At 39.7% G+C, this 17,142-nt stretch overlaps 1 protein-coding gene across 4 annotated transcripts in view; it reads left to right on the top strand.

Annotated features, from left to right (window-relative positions):
- The window catches only part of IFT122 (intraflagellar transport 122), a 49,486-nt gene extending 35,628 nt beyond the window's left edge, over window positions 1–13,858 (top strand). For 2 of the 4 annotated variants that reach the window (XM_026650257.2, XM_026650256.2), the window contains exons 20-29: window positions 2,583–2,685; window positions 3,996–4,136; window positions 5,170–5,267; window positions 5,867–5,967; window positions 7,244–7,409; window positions 8,424–8,535; window positions 9,268–9,396; window positions 10,436–10,515; window positions 12,349–12,513; window positions 13,272–13,858. In XM_026650257.2, the coding sequence (XP_026506042.2) occupies window positions 2,583–2,685; window positions 3,996–4,136; window positions 5,170–5,267; window positions 5,867–5,967; window positions 7,244–7,409; window positions 8,424–8,535; window positions 9,268–9,396; window positions 10,436–10,515; window positions 12,349–12,513; window positions 13,272–13,361 (1,185 nt within the window). In that variant the 3' untranslated portion in view covers window positions 13,362–13,858. Of the gene's footprint in view, window positions 1–2,582; window positions 2,686–3,995; window positions 4,137–5,169; window positions 5,268–5,866; window positions 5,968–7,243; window positions 7,410–8,423; window positions 8,536–9,267; window positions 9,397–10,435; window positions 10,516–12,348; window positions 12,514–13,271 lie in introns of those variants that run through there. The other 2 variants (XR_003369725.2, XM_026650258.2) reach the window with 2 other exon arrangements.
- Window positions 13,859–17,142: the final 3,284 nt, after the last annotated feature.

Below are 17,142 nucleotides of genomic sequence, written 5' to 3' on the forward strand. Positions count from 1 at the left end.
CTTTCTTGAGTGGTAACAGCTAATTCAGACCCTATCATTTTGTATGTATAGTTGGGATTATGTTTTCCAGTGTGCATTGCTTTGCACTTACCAACATTGAATTTCATCTGCTATTTTGGTGCCCAGTTATGCATTTTTGTGAGATCCCTTTGTAACTCTTCTCAGTCAGCTTTGGATTTAACTATCTTGAGTAATTTTGTATAATCTGCAAGCTTTACCAACTCACTATTTACCCCCTTTTTTCAGATCATTTGAGTATGTTGAACAGCAGTGGTCCCAGTACAGATCCCTAGGTGACCCTGCCATTTACCTCTCTTCATTGTGAAAACTGACCATTTAGTCCCACCCTTTGGTTTCCTATCTTTTGACCAGTTACTAAAAGACCTTCCCTTTTATCTCATGACTACTTACTTTGCTTGAGAGCCTTTGGTGAAGGACATTGTCAAAAGCTTTCAGAAAGTTCAAGTAAACTATATTCACTGGATTACCCTTGTCCACATGTTTGTTGAGCCCCTCAAAGAATTCTAAAAGATTGGTAAGGCATGATTTCCTTTTACAAAAGCTGTGTTGACTCTTCCCCAACATATTGTGTTCATCAGTGTGTCTGATAATTCTGTTCTTTACTGTAGTTTCAACCAGTTTGCCTGGTACTGAAGTTAGGCTTACTGGCCTGTAATTGCCCGGTTTGCCTCTGGCATGTTTTTTAAAAATCAACGTTACATTAGCTATCCTCCAGTCATTTGGTACAGAGGCTGTTTTAAGCAATAGGTTATGTACCACAGTTACAGTAGAACTTCAAAGATACAAACACCAGAGTTACGGACTGAGGGGTCAACCGGACACCACGTGAAACTGGAGGTAAAGAATCAGGCAGCAGCAGAGATCAAAAACAAACAAAGTACTGTGCCTGTATTGCATCTTAAAGGTAGGCACATCTGGGCTGCCTATCCCCACCCCTACTCCACCACATGTGAGGGACCCACATACAGCTAGGAAGTGAAGATGCTGAGATTAGCCGGCAAAGATGTGAGCCCCCACTGTCAGCCAGAACAGGAGCAGCACTGGGGTCTGTGCTGCTTTCCTGTAAGCCGGCGTGCTGAGGGGAGGAGGGGCGCTATTTTCAACACACACACACACACACACACACACACACACACACACACCCACCCACCCACCCCTCTGCTGGGAGGGGAACGTGCTATTTTCACCCCATCCCCTCTACCCTAGCCAGGAGGGGGACTCAAATTTGCCCAGGCCAGGGAAGGAAGCTGCCTCGCTGCCCTGAGGTGCTACTGTAGTAATTCTGCAATTTCATATTTGAGTTCCTTCAGAAATCTTGGGTGAATACCATTTTGTCTTGATGACTTATTACTGTTTACTTTATCAGTTGTTTCAAAACCATCTTTATTGACACCTCAATCTGGGCCATTTCCTCAGATTTGTCAACTAAAGAGTGGCTCAGGTATGGGAATCTCTCATCCTCTGCGGTGAAGACCGATGCAAAGAATTCATTTAGCTTCTCCAAAATGGCCTTGCCTTCTTTGAGTGCTCCTTTAACACTTAAATTTGGCCCCACTGATTGTTTGGCTGAGTTCCTGGTTCTGACATAGTTACAAAAAAATTTTTGCAGTTAGTTTTGTGTCTTTTGCTAGTTGCTCTTCGGATTCTTTTTTGGTCTGCCTAATTAAACTTTCACACTTGACTTGGCAGAGTGTACGCTCCTGTCTATTTTCCTCAGTATGATTTGACTTCCAATTTTTAAAGGATGTCCTTTTTAACTTTCACAATGTGGATTTTTATTTTGGGCTGTGTTGTTTTAGTAATTTGAAAGTGCCATTTCAGTGAAATTTCCTGTGTATAATCTGGATCTGGTGAATTCACACTTTACTGGTGGGGACTTTTGATCCTATAATCAGATTTATATTTAGGCAAAGCCCAACTGACTTCATTAGGACAACACTTGGTTACAGGGGTCTGCCTACACATAAGCATTGCAGGATTGGGGGCCGTGGTTTGTACTGGCAGTCTTGTTTTTGGTTGTGAGTTTGTTTATTTTTAACATGAAGTATATGCTGGATTTAGGCTGTTAGGTGCTTTTGAAAATTTTACCCTAAGAAATGTAGGCACTTAAATCCCATTGAAACACTCAGTGGGACTTAGACGCTTAAGTCACATAGGTGCTCTTGAACATTTTATGCTTAGTCTGTGATTGTTCAGTGCACATGTCAATACTGGTTTTTTAGAAAATATATTCAATAAAAATAAATACATTGTATTGTGCTGTGAAACCCACTCCATCCCCTAAATAATTTATTATTTTCAGGTTTTCCACAGTTTTCTGCAGTTCAGAAACTGGACTGTTACTAAGTATAGCTGCTTCTTCACAGATGTTGTATTTTAAAAGAAAGGCAATCATTAGTTTTGAGTTTCCTGGAGAAAACACTGGTTGGAATTTTCATACTTCTGTATAAATGATATTTGTATTGTAAATTTTATTTTAACTAAAGGATTTATCTCATGCAGTGTTCTGAACTACCTTAAACCATGCAATATTTTATTAATGAATTCATTCTGTATCTTAGGCCTTTTCTTTGAGTGAAAAGCATCCTGAATTTAAAGATGATGTCTATGTCCCTTATGCTCAGTGGCTGGCAGAGAATGATAGATTTGAAGAGGCCCAAAAAGGTAGGACTGTACATGACTTATATGCTGGTAGCATGCAAAATGTGCTAAGCATTTTCCAAATGCTGAAGATGCAATCTCTGCCCTGGAGAACTGTCAATCTGTAGAACACAAACCATGTAAAGGGTGAGAGAACTGGAGAATACATGTGTTCTTGCTGATCACAGGAGGTTATATTCTGGTTAGCAGAGAGGTCTTATTTATTTGGTAAGGAAATATAACAAACTTAACAAAAGCAATAGCATATATAAAAAGGCTATAATTCTGGATTTTCTTTCCCACTCTGTGCTTGAGTATAGCAAGTGTTTTGAAAAGTGATCTGATACACTATATACACTGTATTATTATCAATGTTTTCCTTTAAAGTGTCATCCAACATGTACTGGACACTGAACAAACATCAAAAGAAGGGGTGAGCCTGGCCCTTATATTTAGGCAGTATGTAGTTCATACAAGATGGAACATCAGCCTTGCTTATGAATTTCCTTGCTTCTTATGGATTTCTATCATAAAATATTATCTGCATGTAGTATTTGTAAAATATACATTTACCAAGTGGGAATTCAGGGCTGAACTTCAGTTTCTGCACAGGAGCCAATGTAAAGAAACTCTGTTAATAAATAATATATACTGTGGTTTTTCTGCCTCTCAAGATTCTTTGATACTACAGTGTTGAGCATTGTAAGAGTGCTGCCTTGAAATATTACCTTCGGTTATGTCTGTACTTTAGTGGCTACAACAGCACACTTTCTACATCTACAGAAGAGGTTTTTCTATCAGTGTAGTTAATCCACCTCTCCGAAAGGTGGTAGCTAGTTTGATGGAAGAATTCTTCAACCAAAGGGGGGGTTAGGTTGACCTAACTACATCACAGAGGGTGTAAAATTTTTTACAGCCCTGAACAGCTAGGTCGATCTAATTTTTAGGTATAGACCAGGTCTTAGAAGATTTGAATTTTGACTTGATCCCACAGTGTTCAGTAGTTTCCCCTGTTCACAAATGTCTGATCATCAGGATGATGATTTTCCTCTGTCTAATTTTTTTTTAAAAAGTAACTAGCCTCGCGCTACTTATGTACATGGTAGTTGTATTTCGTACATTGTGTCCTGACACAATACAAAAGCCACAAAGTACCTGCAGATACTTCTATTTTCCATTGGTGTCACCACTTTCAAAAGTAGAAAAATATGAGTGTAGTCCTTTTCATCCTGTTCCAGCTTTGATGAATATCCTGTTATTAATTTAAAAAAATAATTTCAGTTAATTGATATAATCACACTGTAAAATCTTCTTTGTTTTGGTCTCCTTTGCAGCATTCCACAAGGCTGGCAGACAGAGTGAGGCCGTAAAAGTGCTGGAACAGCTAACTCACAATGCTGTGGTCGAAAGCCGATTTAATGATGCAGCGTATTATTACTGGATGCTCTCCATGCAGTGTTTAGATATAGCCCAAGGTAAGTAAACACAAGCAAGTTCAAATTTGTTACCTGCTCATGCATGCAGATAAATATTGAACTGCGATGGCTTAATTAAAACCTCTTGCTCGCTCATTAATTGTGCTATATACTAATCTGATATACTAATACTTATATACTGCACTGTATTGTAATCCAACATTATATCGTATTGTAATTCTATCTCTCTAGTCTTTGTGTGCTTATAAAAAAAACAACATAAGTCTCATTTTTAAATCAAAATGGAGTCACAACCATGTCTCCTAATTCCACAATATATCCCCTAGCCCCTTTCCTGCGCCTCACACCTTGGATAAAGTGATGACTGGAGGGCTAAATAATAATAAAACATGATCTTATAGTGTAGTCTACTCATAATATTTAAATGTGGATGAGATTAACGGGGGAGACACTTCATGAATTATTTTAGCCTGCCAAAGAAGAAAGTTAGTGTTCATTAGTTCTCTGCTTCTAAATCAATTGCACTGGAGGAGAGGTGGAGCCAGTGGAGATGAGATGTAGATGAGTGATAATGGAAAAAAGAGATTGATGGCCTATTGCCTTGCACTGTGTAAGCATCACTTCAGTTTTGCTAATGCATGATAGTGCTGATCTATAGCCCTTCATACACTGTACAAACACTGCAAATGGTTCGATTGTTTAGTAATGTGTTAATGTGGATAAAAGGAATGACTTTAGACTCATTTTACTTTAACCTCAAAAGATGTGGATCAGGTTTCTAGTGGTGGAAGGCTAATATGTTCCACCTCTAGCTAAGCCGTTAACCTCTGGCTGTGTTAAAACCACTTGCCATACCATCCTGCATCTTAATATGCTTTATGTTAAAGCAGAAAATTGCACATAAAATGGCAAAATTACATAACTCATATTTTGTAGCACACTTGGTCAGGTATATTAATCTATTGGAAGTGGTAACGCTGCAACCATGTTGTATTGTGATCTTTCTAGCTGAGTAATACTCTTATGTTTTAGTATAGAATGACCAGAGGTGTAATGACTTTCCCTCCCACAGAGAACGAACAGCAGAAGACTGAAATGTTACAGAAGTTTCACCACTTCCAGCACTTGGCAGAACTTTATCACGTCTATCACTCTATTCACAGATACACTGTAAGATATTTTCACTAGCAGTTGTATTGTTCATTTAGCTGGCACATTTTCTGCAAATAAATCAGGAATAATTAGAAACAATTAATTACTTTTAAACTAAATATTGAATGGAAGCTGGTGTCACTGCAATGATCTAATTTTGGTTTTGGTTTTTTTTTTTGCCCTGTGTTGTACTGTACTGGACCTACCACCATTCCACCCCTAAAACCACCTTTCTGTGACATAGAAAGAGCCTCTGCAGAGCTATGCTTTGCAGCACACAGTGGATGTGGACTTGAAGGCTTTCCTTCACCACCCCATCTGCATACTGGTTCCACTGTGTTCTGGGCCCACTACTCCTATGGAGGAGATTGGAACTGGATTATCCTTTAAGTGCTTTCCCTCTACTGGGTGAAGCCCTTTCCTTTTTTCTTCAGTGGCAAAGATGAGCTTTGGCAAGAGGGGCATGCAAAATCCAATTGCTCTCTTTTCTCCATCTCTCCCATTGTTGTGATTGTGTGAAAAGCACAGTGTAGTGTCAGAGATGATGGAAGTAACGTTAGTGATATGAAGTGTTGCTTTTCTAGCTTAGAAATTTTTTAATGTTCTTTTTACCACAGGAAGAGCCGTTCAGTTTCCATTTGCCTGAAACACTCTTCAATATTTCCAGGTTTTTACTTCACAGCCTAACGAAGGAGACTCCGTTGGGCATCTCTAAAGTGTATCCTTGTAATGCAAAGCAAAATTCAAAAATTATCATATGAATTGAAGGGAATCCTTGGCACCAATTAGTGATGCATAGTCTTACTATTAGGGTATTCTTGTTCCTGGTTTTAGGGGTTCCCATGCTGTTCATCTATTAGAGAAAATAAATGTGGGGCTGTCTTTAATCCCTCCGATGATAATAAACACCTCAAAACTATCACAGACTTAGGCACATCTAGCCATACATAGCCGTGCATACATTAGAAGAGGCTATCATAAACTATCAAACATGTTGCTCACCTTTGTAAGAGGAGTTCCTTCCAAGATGCCAGTCTCCAAACAAGATGTGTGGTTGTAAATATTGACAGTGCAGTAGCCACAAATTGAAAGGCATTGGGAGAGAAACTCTGAATGTTGTTGCTTCTAACTGATAGATTCTGATTCTCCTCAGGCTAATGTAGCTATGTGTTTCTAAATGGTAGATTCAGATTCTCATTTTCAGGTCTGATGTAGCTGTGTGCCATGTACAAGACCAATTTTTTCATGGCTTCATTAACAAATTTATATGCTGCATCTCTTCAAAGTCCTTCACAAACTACATATGAGTCCCACTGAAACATCTCTTTCTGCACTGGAGAATAGCAGTTAAAAGGAGTCAGGGCAGTTCAGTGGATAGGGCAGTTAAGTGGGACTCAGGACACCTGGGTTCCACTTCTCTTTTCCATTTGCTTGCTTTGTAACCTTGGATAAGTCATTTTCTTTCCCTGTGTCTCTCTTTTCTCATCTATAAACTATGTAGAATAGCATTATTGTCCCTAAAGTGCTTAGAATTTAGAGTGTTTTATCCATACATCTCTGCTTATTTGTTACCCCCTGGGGTCCACACTAATAAGGGGAGGAGACATTTTGGTATAAGACATGGGAGCAAGTTCCTGGAAAAGTGCCATGGGATCTGAAATATCCACATGGTGCCAACAGGATTCTGATGTTTCATATTATCGGCGTGGGGGATGGTCCTTACAAGCATTAATGTTGGTGGGGTCAGAATAGTACCTGAAGCTGCATTATCCATGGGCCAGTTCCTTATCTCTCTAAAAATCATCCACTCTGGTATTTTAGCAGTCCTCTCACATTTTGTTTATGTAAACACATTTATGTGAACAGATTTCTTTAGTTAAGGCCTTTTAAAGTATTGACATTTGTTGTGCTTCAGTGCATAACTTCTCTGATTAAAAGTAACTGTGGTTTTTCCTGACTGCTACATATATGTTTGTTCCTTAATTTGATTATAGCAATACATTATTTGCACTAGCAAAGCAGAGCAAAGCTCTGGGTGCATATAAATTGGCCCGTCATGCCTATGACAAGTTGCAGGGACTGAAGATCCCAGCTAGATTTCAAAAATCAATTGAGCTGGGCAGCCTGACAATCCGATCCAAGCCATTCCATGACAGTGAAGTAAGTTCTGATATATATTATTTTAATTATTAGTATTTGACCTGATACAAGAGGCTACTTTGTCATACGCACAAAGATGCTTAAAATGGATTATGCACAGATTTGCGGTAATTACATTTCTGCAGGAAACAAAATCCTCTCACCATTATTCGCCATGTCAGACTTTCTCTCCCTCTTCATTCCCAATGAAAATTATACCTCTCTGTATGGATAGGTTCCTTCTTCACTCTCTGATATCCCCCTATTTCCCTGTCTACTCACTCTGTTCCTTCAAGCTGCACCGTCCCTCAATTTCATATGCCCTTACTCCACAGAGTGCTTACTTGGGTCTTTCTCTGTGTCTGTCTACAGTTGGAGGTCACTTGTGCTTGCCCCAACTACTAGAGCTCCCTTTCTCCAACCCTTTGAATGGCTTTCCTTCCTCAAATCTTGCTTTAAAACCTTCTTTTTTTCTTTAGCTGAAGTGTGACTGCAGTGTTCTATAAAACTGTTTTTGATGGGATGCTCACTAAAACAAATTGTACTGTGAAAATGCTTAACTGCAAATGAATATGCATCTTGTTATCTGCAATAATGTAAACACAGTAAGACCATTGAAATCGGTAGAGCTGCCTAAGATAATTGTGCAGTTTAGAAAAAACAGAAATGCACGAATCAAAGGACCTAAATTTGATCGAACTTCTGAGCAAAAAGAATTGCTTCAGTAACCTTTATTCATCCTTTTGGCAATCTGTATGTGGCCCAGGACTCTGCTGCAGCAGAAGCAAACAAAATTGCAACAGAAGAGTGGTAAAACAGCTATTTTTAATGGGAAAACTTGTTGATTTATTGAGAGAAGGAAAAATATTTGCAAAAGTTAAAACGCTTGATTTCACCATTGTTACTCCATTTTTTTGCTGCTATGTGAACTCTGTTGGTGTAAAACTGGAGCAGTGCAGTGTGTAATCAGACCCTATGTGTTCAGAATGGTCTGTTTGCAATTACGCTGCTTTCTGTGTGTGTCTGTCTTTGCAGGAGCTTGTGCCCTTGTGTTATAGGTGCTCCACCAACAACCCCTTGCTAAATAATCTGGGGAATGTGTGCATTAACTGCAGACAGCCCTTCGTCTTCTCTGCTTCATCTTACGGTGCGTTGGAAAATAAAAATCGGTTATACTTTCTATGCAGATAAATCTGTGCTTTCTCCAAAGGCTCAGCTAGTTGGTGTTAATTGTACATTATCAATATTTAATCAGTAGGTTGGTGCCCAATAAATTCTGCCACCCTAACATTTCCTGTGTAAAAACAACAAGGAGTCCAGTGGCACCTTAAAGACTAACAGATTTATTTGGGCATAAACTTTCATGGGTAAAAAACCCACTTCTTCAGATGCATGGAGTGTCCTGTGTAGTGTCACTTGGAGAAATAATTTTTTTTCTTTAGTGTTGCTTGCACTGAATTAGTGCCACATCCCACCCCAGAGATGACGCATTTTGTTGGTGGATGAGAACACCAGTTTTCTAGGCAATTAGTCGCTTTCTGAATAGAACAGATTCTGGTGTCCAAGACTGTGAGATTTTTTTTGCTGCAAAATGGCCACTGTTTTGCTTCTGATGTCACAGCCCTGGCAGTATTGAATGTATTACTTTGTGGTGAGGCTCCACGAAGATATGAGGCACCTTATTAACACAAATCGTTTAAGAAGCTTTATTTTCTGGATATGATATATTAAGTTGAATAATGAGAGTGTGGAGGTGGAAGAATGCCACTGTAGAGATCTGAGGACACGTAAATCTTTAAAAGACTTAGGCAAGGCCTGCTATAGATATTCTGAGTTCTTGCGGATAACTGCTCTCTCCTTTTTCACATGTGTCCTTTAGAAGTGTTGCATCTGGTGGAGTTCTATTTGGAAGAAGGGATCACTGATGAAGAAGCTGTAGCTCTTATTGATCTGGAAGCACCAAGATTAAATAAGAGAGAGGATAAATGGCAAGAGATGGCAAGCGATGGTATCCTTTCAATCCAGAATACTCTCTGGTTTTCTTAGGGAAAGAGCGGCAGTTCGGAAGACATAGTTTTTGGTTGTGGGTTGTTGGGGTTTTTTTTGATCTGTTATGCTTTTGTGGCATTTTAATCTGCTTCTCTTATGACTAGGAGACAGATTCATTGCTGACATAAGTGGGTACAATTCCATTGTGTGTTTCTTTTTCAATTGCTGTAGCAACTAAAAAAGTACAGGTATATTAACCAATCCTAGTAATTGTAAAAGGTTTTCTTTAGAAAAGTCAGTTTCATAATCTTGTCAAGTATTTTTAGGTTAAAAATAATACAATTCACTTATTTTCATGTAACTCTCTCTTACCTCCCATCCTTTATAGAAAGTATAGTAAATACTTTCTATAAAGGATGGGAGGTAAGAGAGAGTTACATTATTCTCCTCTTGTATCACACCTTTCTATCTTCCTTGCTAAGGAAGAACTGGATTGGGCTCCCTTTGAAGCCTGTTATTATTGTTGTTGTCTATTTTATAGAATCCTAGAATTTTGTATTGCTGTGGCACACAATGGTGCCAATTGTTGTTGGGGCCTGATAGTAGTAGATGCAATACAAGTACACAAGACAGCACGGTCTTTTGCCTCAGAGAGCTTTAAAATAGGTTGCCCAAAGTGAGGTGTTCGATGTTTACAGGAGGGTAGGGAAATGGAGGATGAGGGTACTACTAAAGTCACATGCGTTTATGTAGATTAGTTACTGCTAGTAACTTGGTAGTTTTAAGCTCTGCTGTTCCACAGCAATTGCTACTTAGTGAGGTGTGGCACTCCAGTCTTCCTGGGCCAGAGTAAGCTTCTTCTGCAGCACTATCTAATATAATCTAGGGATTACTCCAGTGGTATCTGAGTACTCCTAGTCTGCCTGACATGATGGGCATTGGGTGAAGCAAGGAGTGAGAGCCCTACGACTAAGCCATAAGACAAGTCCTATGAGTGCTAGGGTAAAAGGATTTGATTTTGTAGGAGTTCTTGTTTCTTCCGTAACAAACCTCTCTAGGAGCGCAGATGCTGAGATTTGATGACAACACAGACCTTATTGAAGAGGATGATCCCTTTACAGCAAAATTGAGCTTTGAGGTGAGGATACCTCATTTGGGTTTTCAAATGTTGCTGCCCTTGAGGCTGAAGTTGATTGAAGAGAAAGCAAACCCAGGGTGACTCTACCTGCAAATGTTCTTTCAATGCTATCATATCTCCTTTTGAGCTGGCATCCCACAGTTCCTTCCTTGTCACCATTTACTGATCAATAGCCGGTCTCGACAGACCACAGCCTCTCTGATTCCTTTACCAAGTGTTAATATGTTCTGCCGACCTCCCACAAGAAATGGAGGAAAGTGGGTGACTGGGAGGCTAGGAGCAGCAGTTGAGGGAGAATGGCATCTTTCTCATACTAAGTGATTAGCCCACAGAAAAGAAAAACCTGGAGAACCACTTATTCTATCTGAATGTCTTTTTCAAGTAAACTGTTTCTCTCTGGCCTCATCATCATCAATGGAAGAGTAGTCTCCTGGGGTGCCAACCCACCCACTGCAGAAACAGATTTTAAAATTACTATGTTTTCTGCATGCTGCAGTTATGTGGCGTTAAAAAATCAAACTCTGAAGTTAGTTTGAACAGCCCTTTACTTTTTTCATAGTAGAGGGTTTCCATAACACACAGATATAAACATGCCCAAGAGAGAGCCTCTAAGGAAGACATCCAGGGTATAAAATGAGCAGGATATTCATATATAGGCAGTCCATGTTCCCTGTTACCGTATTGTAAATCTGAAAACAATAGTCACTCTGAACTTACACTGATGTAACAGAGAACATCAACTGGCCAAGATTGTTAAATAAGGCCTGGTGGTATTATTATTATTTGTATTATATTAGTGCCTAGGGAGCCCTAAACAACATCAGGGCTCCATTGTGTTACATGTTTTTTACAAATGTAAGTAATAGATAGTTACTGCCTTGAAGAGCTTGCAGTCTAAACAGACCAGACGGATGAAAGATGCAGGGGAAAGAATATAAGATGTGAGCAGATGATCAGTGTGATAGTCTGTAAATACCATGTTAGTTCCACAATATTTTTATTTCCTCATTATTTATTTGGATGGGCATTTGTTGGGAAGAGATTGAGATGAGGCAAAGGAAGGGAGAAGAGACATTGCAGAGAGGGGAAGTAAGGGACAGGGAAGGGGATAAGAGGAATGGGGGAAGGAGAAGAGGGAGCAGTATTAAGAGTAGGTGGAGTGAGGCAAAGAAACTCGATAGAGCTGGAGCAAACAGCCAGTCAGCATGGGAGAGAATGTCTAGAGAAAAAGCTGTAGACAGCAGTGGGCCCTTGATGTCATCTGTGCACATAATGTCTCTGTTCAGCTTCTTTATCTCTAAAAAAACAACAAGGAGTCTGGTGGCACCTTAAAGACTAACAGATTTATTTGGGCATAAACTTTCTTGGGTAAAAACCTCACTTATCTGTTTCTCCCAGCTTGAGTTTCTGGTTGACTCCTCCCAGGAGTTTCTTTATACCCCAGTTTCAGATGGCTGGGGCACGGGTGAGTCCAACTGGAGTCTGGTGTTTCCAGCAAGCAGCAGGGGGACTGTCCCCTAGACAGCTCAGGGTCTGGGTGGGTGCAGTTAAAAATAGGCATTTTCAGGGAAGTTTTTGTAAATGGCTTTTTTTTGTTTTAAATAAAGAATTGTGTTAATGGGAATGAGTGAAGCGCAGTGAAAATACCTTACTCACACCTGGCTTACTCCCACTGAGGACAGTGACAAAACTGCCATTGACTTCAGTGGGAGCAGAATCCATGCCTATTCTGTGTTAGCGCTTTCTACTGAGTAATAACACTCCACTCTTTATCTTTGTCATCTTTAAAATGCTTTGAAATTGTTAAGTTTCATTCTTTTTTAAACGCTGCAGCAAGGAGGCTCAGAATTTGTTCCTGTGATAGTGAATCGTGCAGTTCTCCGGTCAATGAGCCGGAGGGATGTCCTGATTAAACGCTGGCCAAAGCCATTACAGTGGCAGTACTTCCGGTCCTTGCTACCAGATGCTTCCATTACCATGTGTCCAACATGCTTTCAGGTATAAGTAAAAAGTTTTCATTGGGGTCTTTAAAAACTCATTCCTAGTGAGAAACGAATTGTAATGACCCTTATACGTTAATTTCTAATCCTCGATACATACGCTCTGAAGTCCTGAATAGTAAATAAAGAGAGTAAAATACCCTGTGTTACATACAGAGATGATCGGCCTTGCCAGAAGGGCTGGCTTCAGAATAGCTAGTGGTAGCTGAAATTGTAGAATGAAGTATTTGGGGACTTTGCAAGGATGACAAGAATTGTAGCCACTCAAGAAGTCCTAAAGTGAACTAAAAGAAGGGAAACGCTGATTTTTTCCCCCTCTGCCTTTCTAACCTTATAGCCTGGTTTAGTGGGGGCATGCAGCAAGTAAAAGTTTTTTTTCATTGTAGTTTCCCTCAGCGCAGGTACGTTTGCTTCAAAATATTCAATAGTTTGGTTATTTTTGGTTATGTGGTAGCAGAGAAAGCATCCTAAAGTCCACCCTCCTTTCTCACAGAGGAGTTGGGTTTCACTGGTTGGGTGAACTGACTTCCATAGCCTCCATGCTTATTTAATGAAATATTTGCTCTTTATATATTCCAAATTAGAGCTGTTACAAACAGCTGTAAATAACTTCTTGTTTGGAAACATTAACTCTGGTGTAACAGTAGCATCAGATATTCTGAGCCCTAGCAAAACCATTCCATCTCAGTTTCCTTTTCCTAGATGTGAGCCAGTAACGGTGTAATAGATATGCCTAAATCTGTTCCTAATTCACAGATGTTTCATTCGGAGGATTATGAGCTCCTGGTGCTCCAGCATAACTGTTGTCCGTACTGTCGGAGAAGAATTGATGAGTCAAACCAGTGAAAAAGATCTATCCAAGAGATCTTTCTGCTATCACAGTGAAATGCATTGTAGAGTAATCAAGCTTTCTTAACAGCTTGGTTATGTTGTTACATATATTTTCTCACTCTGTATGTTTCATAAGCAGTGGAAAAAGAGAAACCGTTAAATGTCACGTGTCCTATCCAAACAAAAATTTATTTTTATGAGCAATGTAATTACAGAATTTCTATTTATTGCTCTTTGTTTTGTATATAACCACAGAGCCAAATGGGAAAAAAATGTACATATATATTTTTAAGGAAAATTCTGCTTTTACTTTCAAGTGTCCTATGTTTATCATGGCAACCTGCTAGTGTGCCACAGATTCGATAGGAACATTTTAGGGTGAGATTCAGCCTTGAGATAATTCAGTTGACCTCATTGATTTTGCCCCTCTTTATGCCAGGGCTGAATTTGGCCCTTAATAGGTACTTGGTTGTTGACAGAACTCGAAATAAAAAGGGGAAGTTTTTGCATCAGTGTTTTATTTTCTTTAGAGTATTTGCTGTAGCCAATGGGAATGTACCTTTTTATATCGTTTCGGCAGAGAATAGCATTACAGTTAGGAGCTCTTACACATATTGACTCACACGTTAATGAATACATGATTAAAACCCTAGTGTGGACAAAGCAAGTTGTTTTAATGTGTGTTAACAGGTCAAGGTAAACCCTAACCTCCCCACCAGGTTTGACATAGACCAGCTAACACATGTCCAAACAAGTCACCATGTCTACTAGGATTTTAGTATGTGTTAGCCAACATGTATTAAAAACACAGCTTTTTTCCTAGTGAAAAAATAAAAGCCACCAATTTATCAGGTGTAATGAATATATTGGAGGGTTCATGAAATGTGCCAGCTTGACAAGCATGGAAGGTAAAGGCTGGCCTCTATTTATCCACAGACTGGTACATTATGGGCTTGTCTTCACTGCAAAATTAACTCTGGCTCTTGCTCAGGTGTTGCTCCTAACCTGGCTCCCATTTGAACACACAACCTTGGGCCCGAGTATGGTGCTGTTTTTAATTCGGGCTAGCTGGCCTATCCTAGGATATAGGCTAAAGCCCAAGCGCATTTTACACTCAGGCTGGTAATCCACCCACTTTTCAGGGAGTGCGTAGGCTAAACCATTCAGGTACTGATAGGTCTCCAATGCCGTCCTACAGTTTCCCCTGCGTGCCCAGAAGGACAGACAAGTCCCCCCCCCCAATCCACTGGGAAAGAATCATAGAGCAGCACAACTTACTGTAGCACTAAGAACCATGTGATATGACCCCAGAAGTCCTAGAGCCTCATACAGGTATGTGCACCAGGGTGGACCAATAACTCAGACATGGCTTCACAGTGTGGTTGCTCACATCTGGGCTAGGCTAACCCAGGTGCTGATCACCTGAGTTAACTCTGCAGTGAAGATGTGCCCTAAGAGTAGTTGCTGTGCAATCTTTCTCCACCACTATGTTTCAACCCTCACCTGTGGGGAGCAATTCTAGGAGGAGAGAAAGTAGTTCATCTTGAATTTCTATTCTGTCCTTTGCTTTTCTGCTAATACTGACCTATAGGATGCTAACTGAAGTGATGATTTTTCATTATACGTATACTGCACTAAACTAATAGTTGGACTTCGGAATAGGCCACTGAACAAGCAGTTAGCTGTTAACAACTATGAGTAGGTAACCACTTGGGCTGAATTTGAGCTAGTGACCTAGAAGTGATAGGTTTCTTCATTATTTTTAGTTAAATGTAGATAACAGGTAAGAGTATGCACACAGCATGCATGGTTATTATAATCATGCCTACCACAGTTTCCCTGTGTTTTCAAAGGAATATGATATTCATCTTTGCTTACTGTCCTAAACTATTGGACAGTGTTTCTGCATGCTGTTAAACAGCTACCACAGAGGCAGCTGAATTTCACTGGTGATTGAAATGATTCCTGTGTGTACTTTAAATTTTTCTAAAAAGTGACTGTAAAAAAAATAGCTTCAATGGGCTTCCGTATCTCTGTGATTCTGGATCAAATTTTGTTTGACACTTTAAAAATATGCTGTTCTGTCTACCAGCCTTGTAAGCATACTGATCTAAAAGTCCTGCTCTTGCTTTCTTACTCGTAAATTACTGTATGCAATGAAGACTGCAGGTGGAATTAATAAACAGTTCTGTTTGATACGGGAGGCAGAATTAGAATCTAGCTCATTCTCCCATAATTGTGTTGGCTTTGCAAAGCCAGCGGGAGTGAAAAGCAGTAAAAATAAATAGCTATGATTTGTAATGACAGACAGGCAAAATGTATTGAGTACAGAGGTTTCCGTTTTTTACAGACCCACTTTTCTGACCATAGATGCATTTTACATTTGAAAAGCGCTTTTGGTGTCTTCCCGAGGAAAGATGCTGTATTCAAGTAAGTCATGATGTGTAAATAAATGTTAGGGCCAATGTATTCTGAATTTTTAAAATACTGTAGTAGTCCCAATTTGCCCTGTGACATTGAAGCGGTTCTTATGTAACTTCAGCATCTTCTAACAATAACATATCATGATAGAATAAAACTCTTCAAATAGAATTATCAGCTTACAAGATGGTACCAAAAATGACCTTTCCTGCTCTATATCCCCTCAGCCACTTACTCTTCACTAGACGTGGTGTGGATAGCAGCATAGACCACTTTCTGAAACTTGTCCTATGCTTGTTTTTTTACCCTACTACTACTTGCCTTCTCTATCTGTGACGCGCTTCAGGCTCTAAGCTGTGGACGGCAGTTGCAATCTCAGCAATGGCTTATTGCATCAAAGCTTAATGTGACAAATTTGAATATCTGGAAGGATAAACCTTTAATCCTACTGTATGCCCAGGTATATGTGCTAACAACTACATGGGTGCTTAGATAACTGCAATAAACTTGAAAGTAGCTTTGGTAACAAGAAAAGTTAATAGAGATGGAGTTTCGGAATGGGTAATCTACTAGAGAGGACATGGTGCTTTAGTTCAGAGTATGGTATTTGCATATAAGAGTGTAGAAAGACTCTCATCTATACAAATGTCACAAGTGCCCATTTCCCTAGTTCAAGTACTCTATTCTATACAGCCTAGTCTTCCTCTGATATTGTGCGTCATTCCATTTCCCATGACGGTATGACACTGTTTTCAATGACAAGCTGGGTGGGATAATATCTTTTTTTGGACAAACTTCCGTTGGTGAAAAAGACACGCTTTCAAGCTATACAGAGCTCTTCTTCAGGTCTGGGGAAAGTGTCAGCTAAATACAAGGTGGAACAAATTATTTAGCATAAATAGTTAACACATCTGTTTTCAAACATTTATGACCACGAGACATTCCCTTTTGGGACTGAACTTTTCCATGCACGGTCTCCTGAGAGCAAATGTTTGTGCACCCCTGGATATAAAACTTGAGCAAAATCCCTCCACTGCCTCTTTAACGTAAGGGCTAGAATTCGAGGCTGATGCAGGAGGAAGTCAGTTTACTCCATTTTCCTGTAACTAAACTGTATATACTAGGTTAACACAGCATGGGAGCAGCCTGGTCTGGAGAAATAAGACACGGATGGGACACAAGCATTGCCCAGCATTCTCACTCTAGCCAAAATTGCTGTAGGGCCTTAAGATAGGGAAGTAGAGGCTCAGAGGCTATCTGTAAAACTGGGGAGCTGATCCTTTCCCCGCTGAGTGGAGTGGTGAGAATTAGTGAGTGTTTATAGAGCACTCTGATGGGTTAAGTGCTAAGTTTATATTGTTTACCACTAACAAAA

The sequence above is a fragment of the Terrapene carolina genome, unplaced genomic scaffold (assembly GCF_002925995.2).
Source record: "Terrapene carolina triunguis isolate 2854851 unplaced genomic scaffold, T_m_triunguis-2.0 Scaffold89, whole genome shotgun sequence".
NCBI lineage: Eukaryota > Metazoa > Chordata > Testudines > Emydidae > Terrapene > Terrapene triunguis.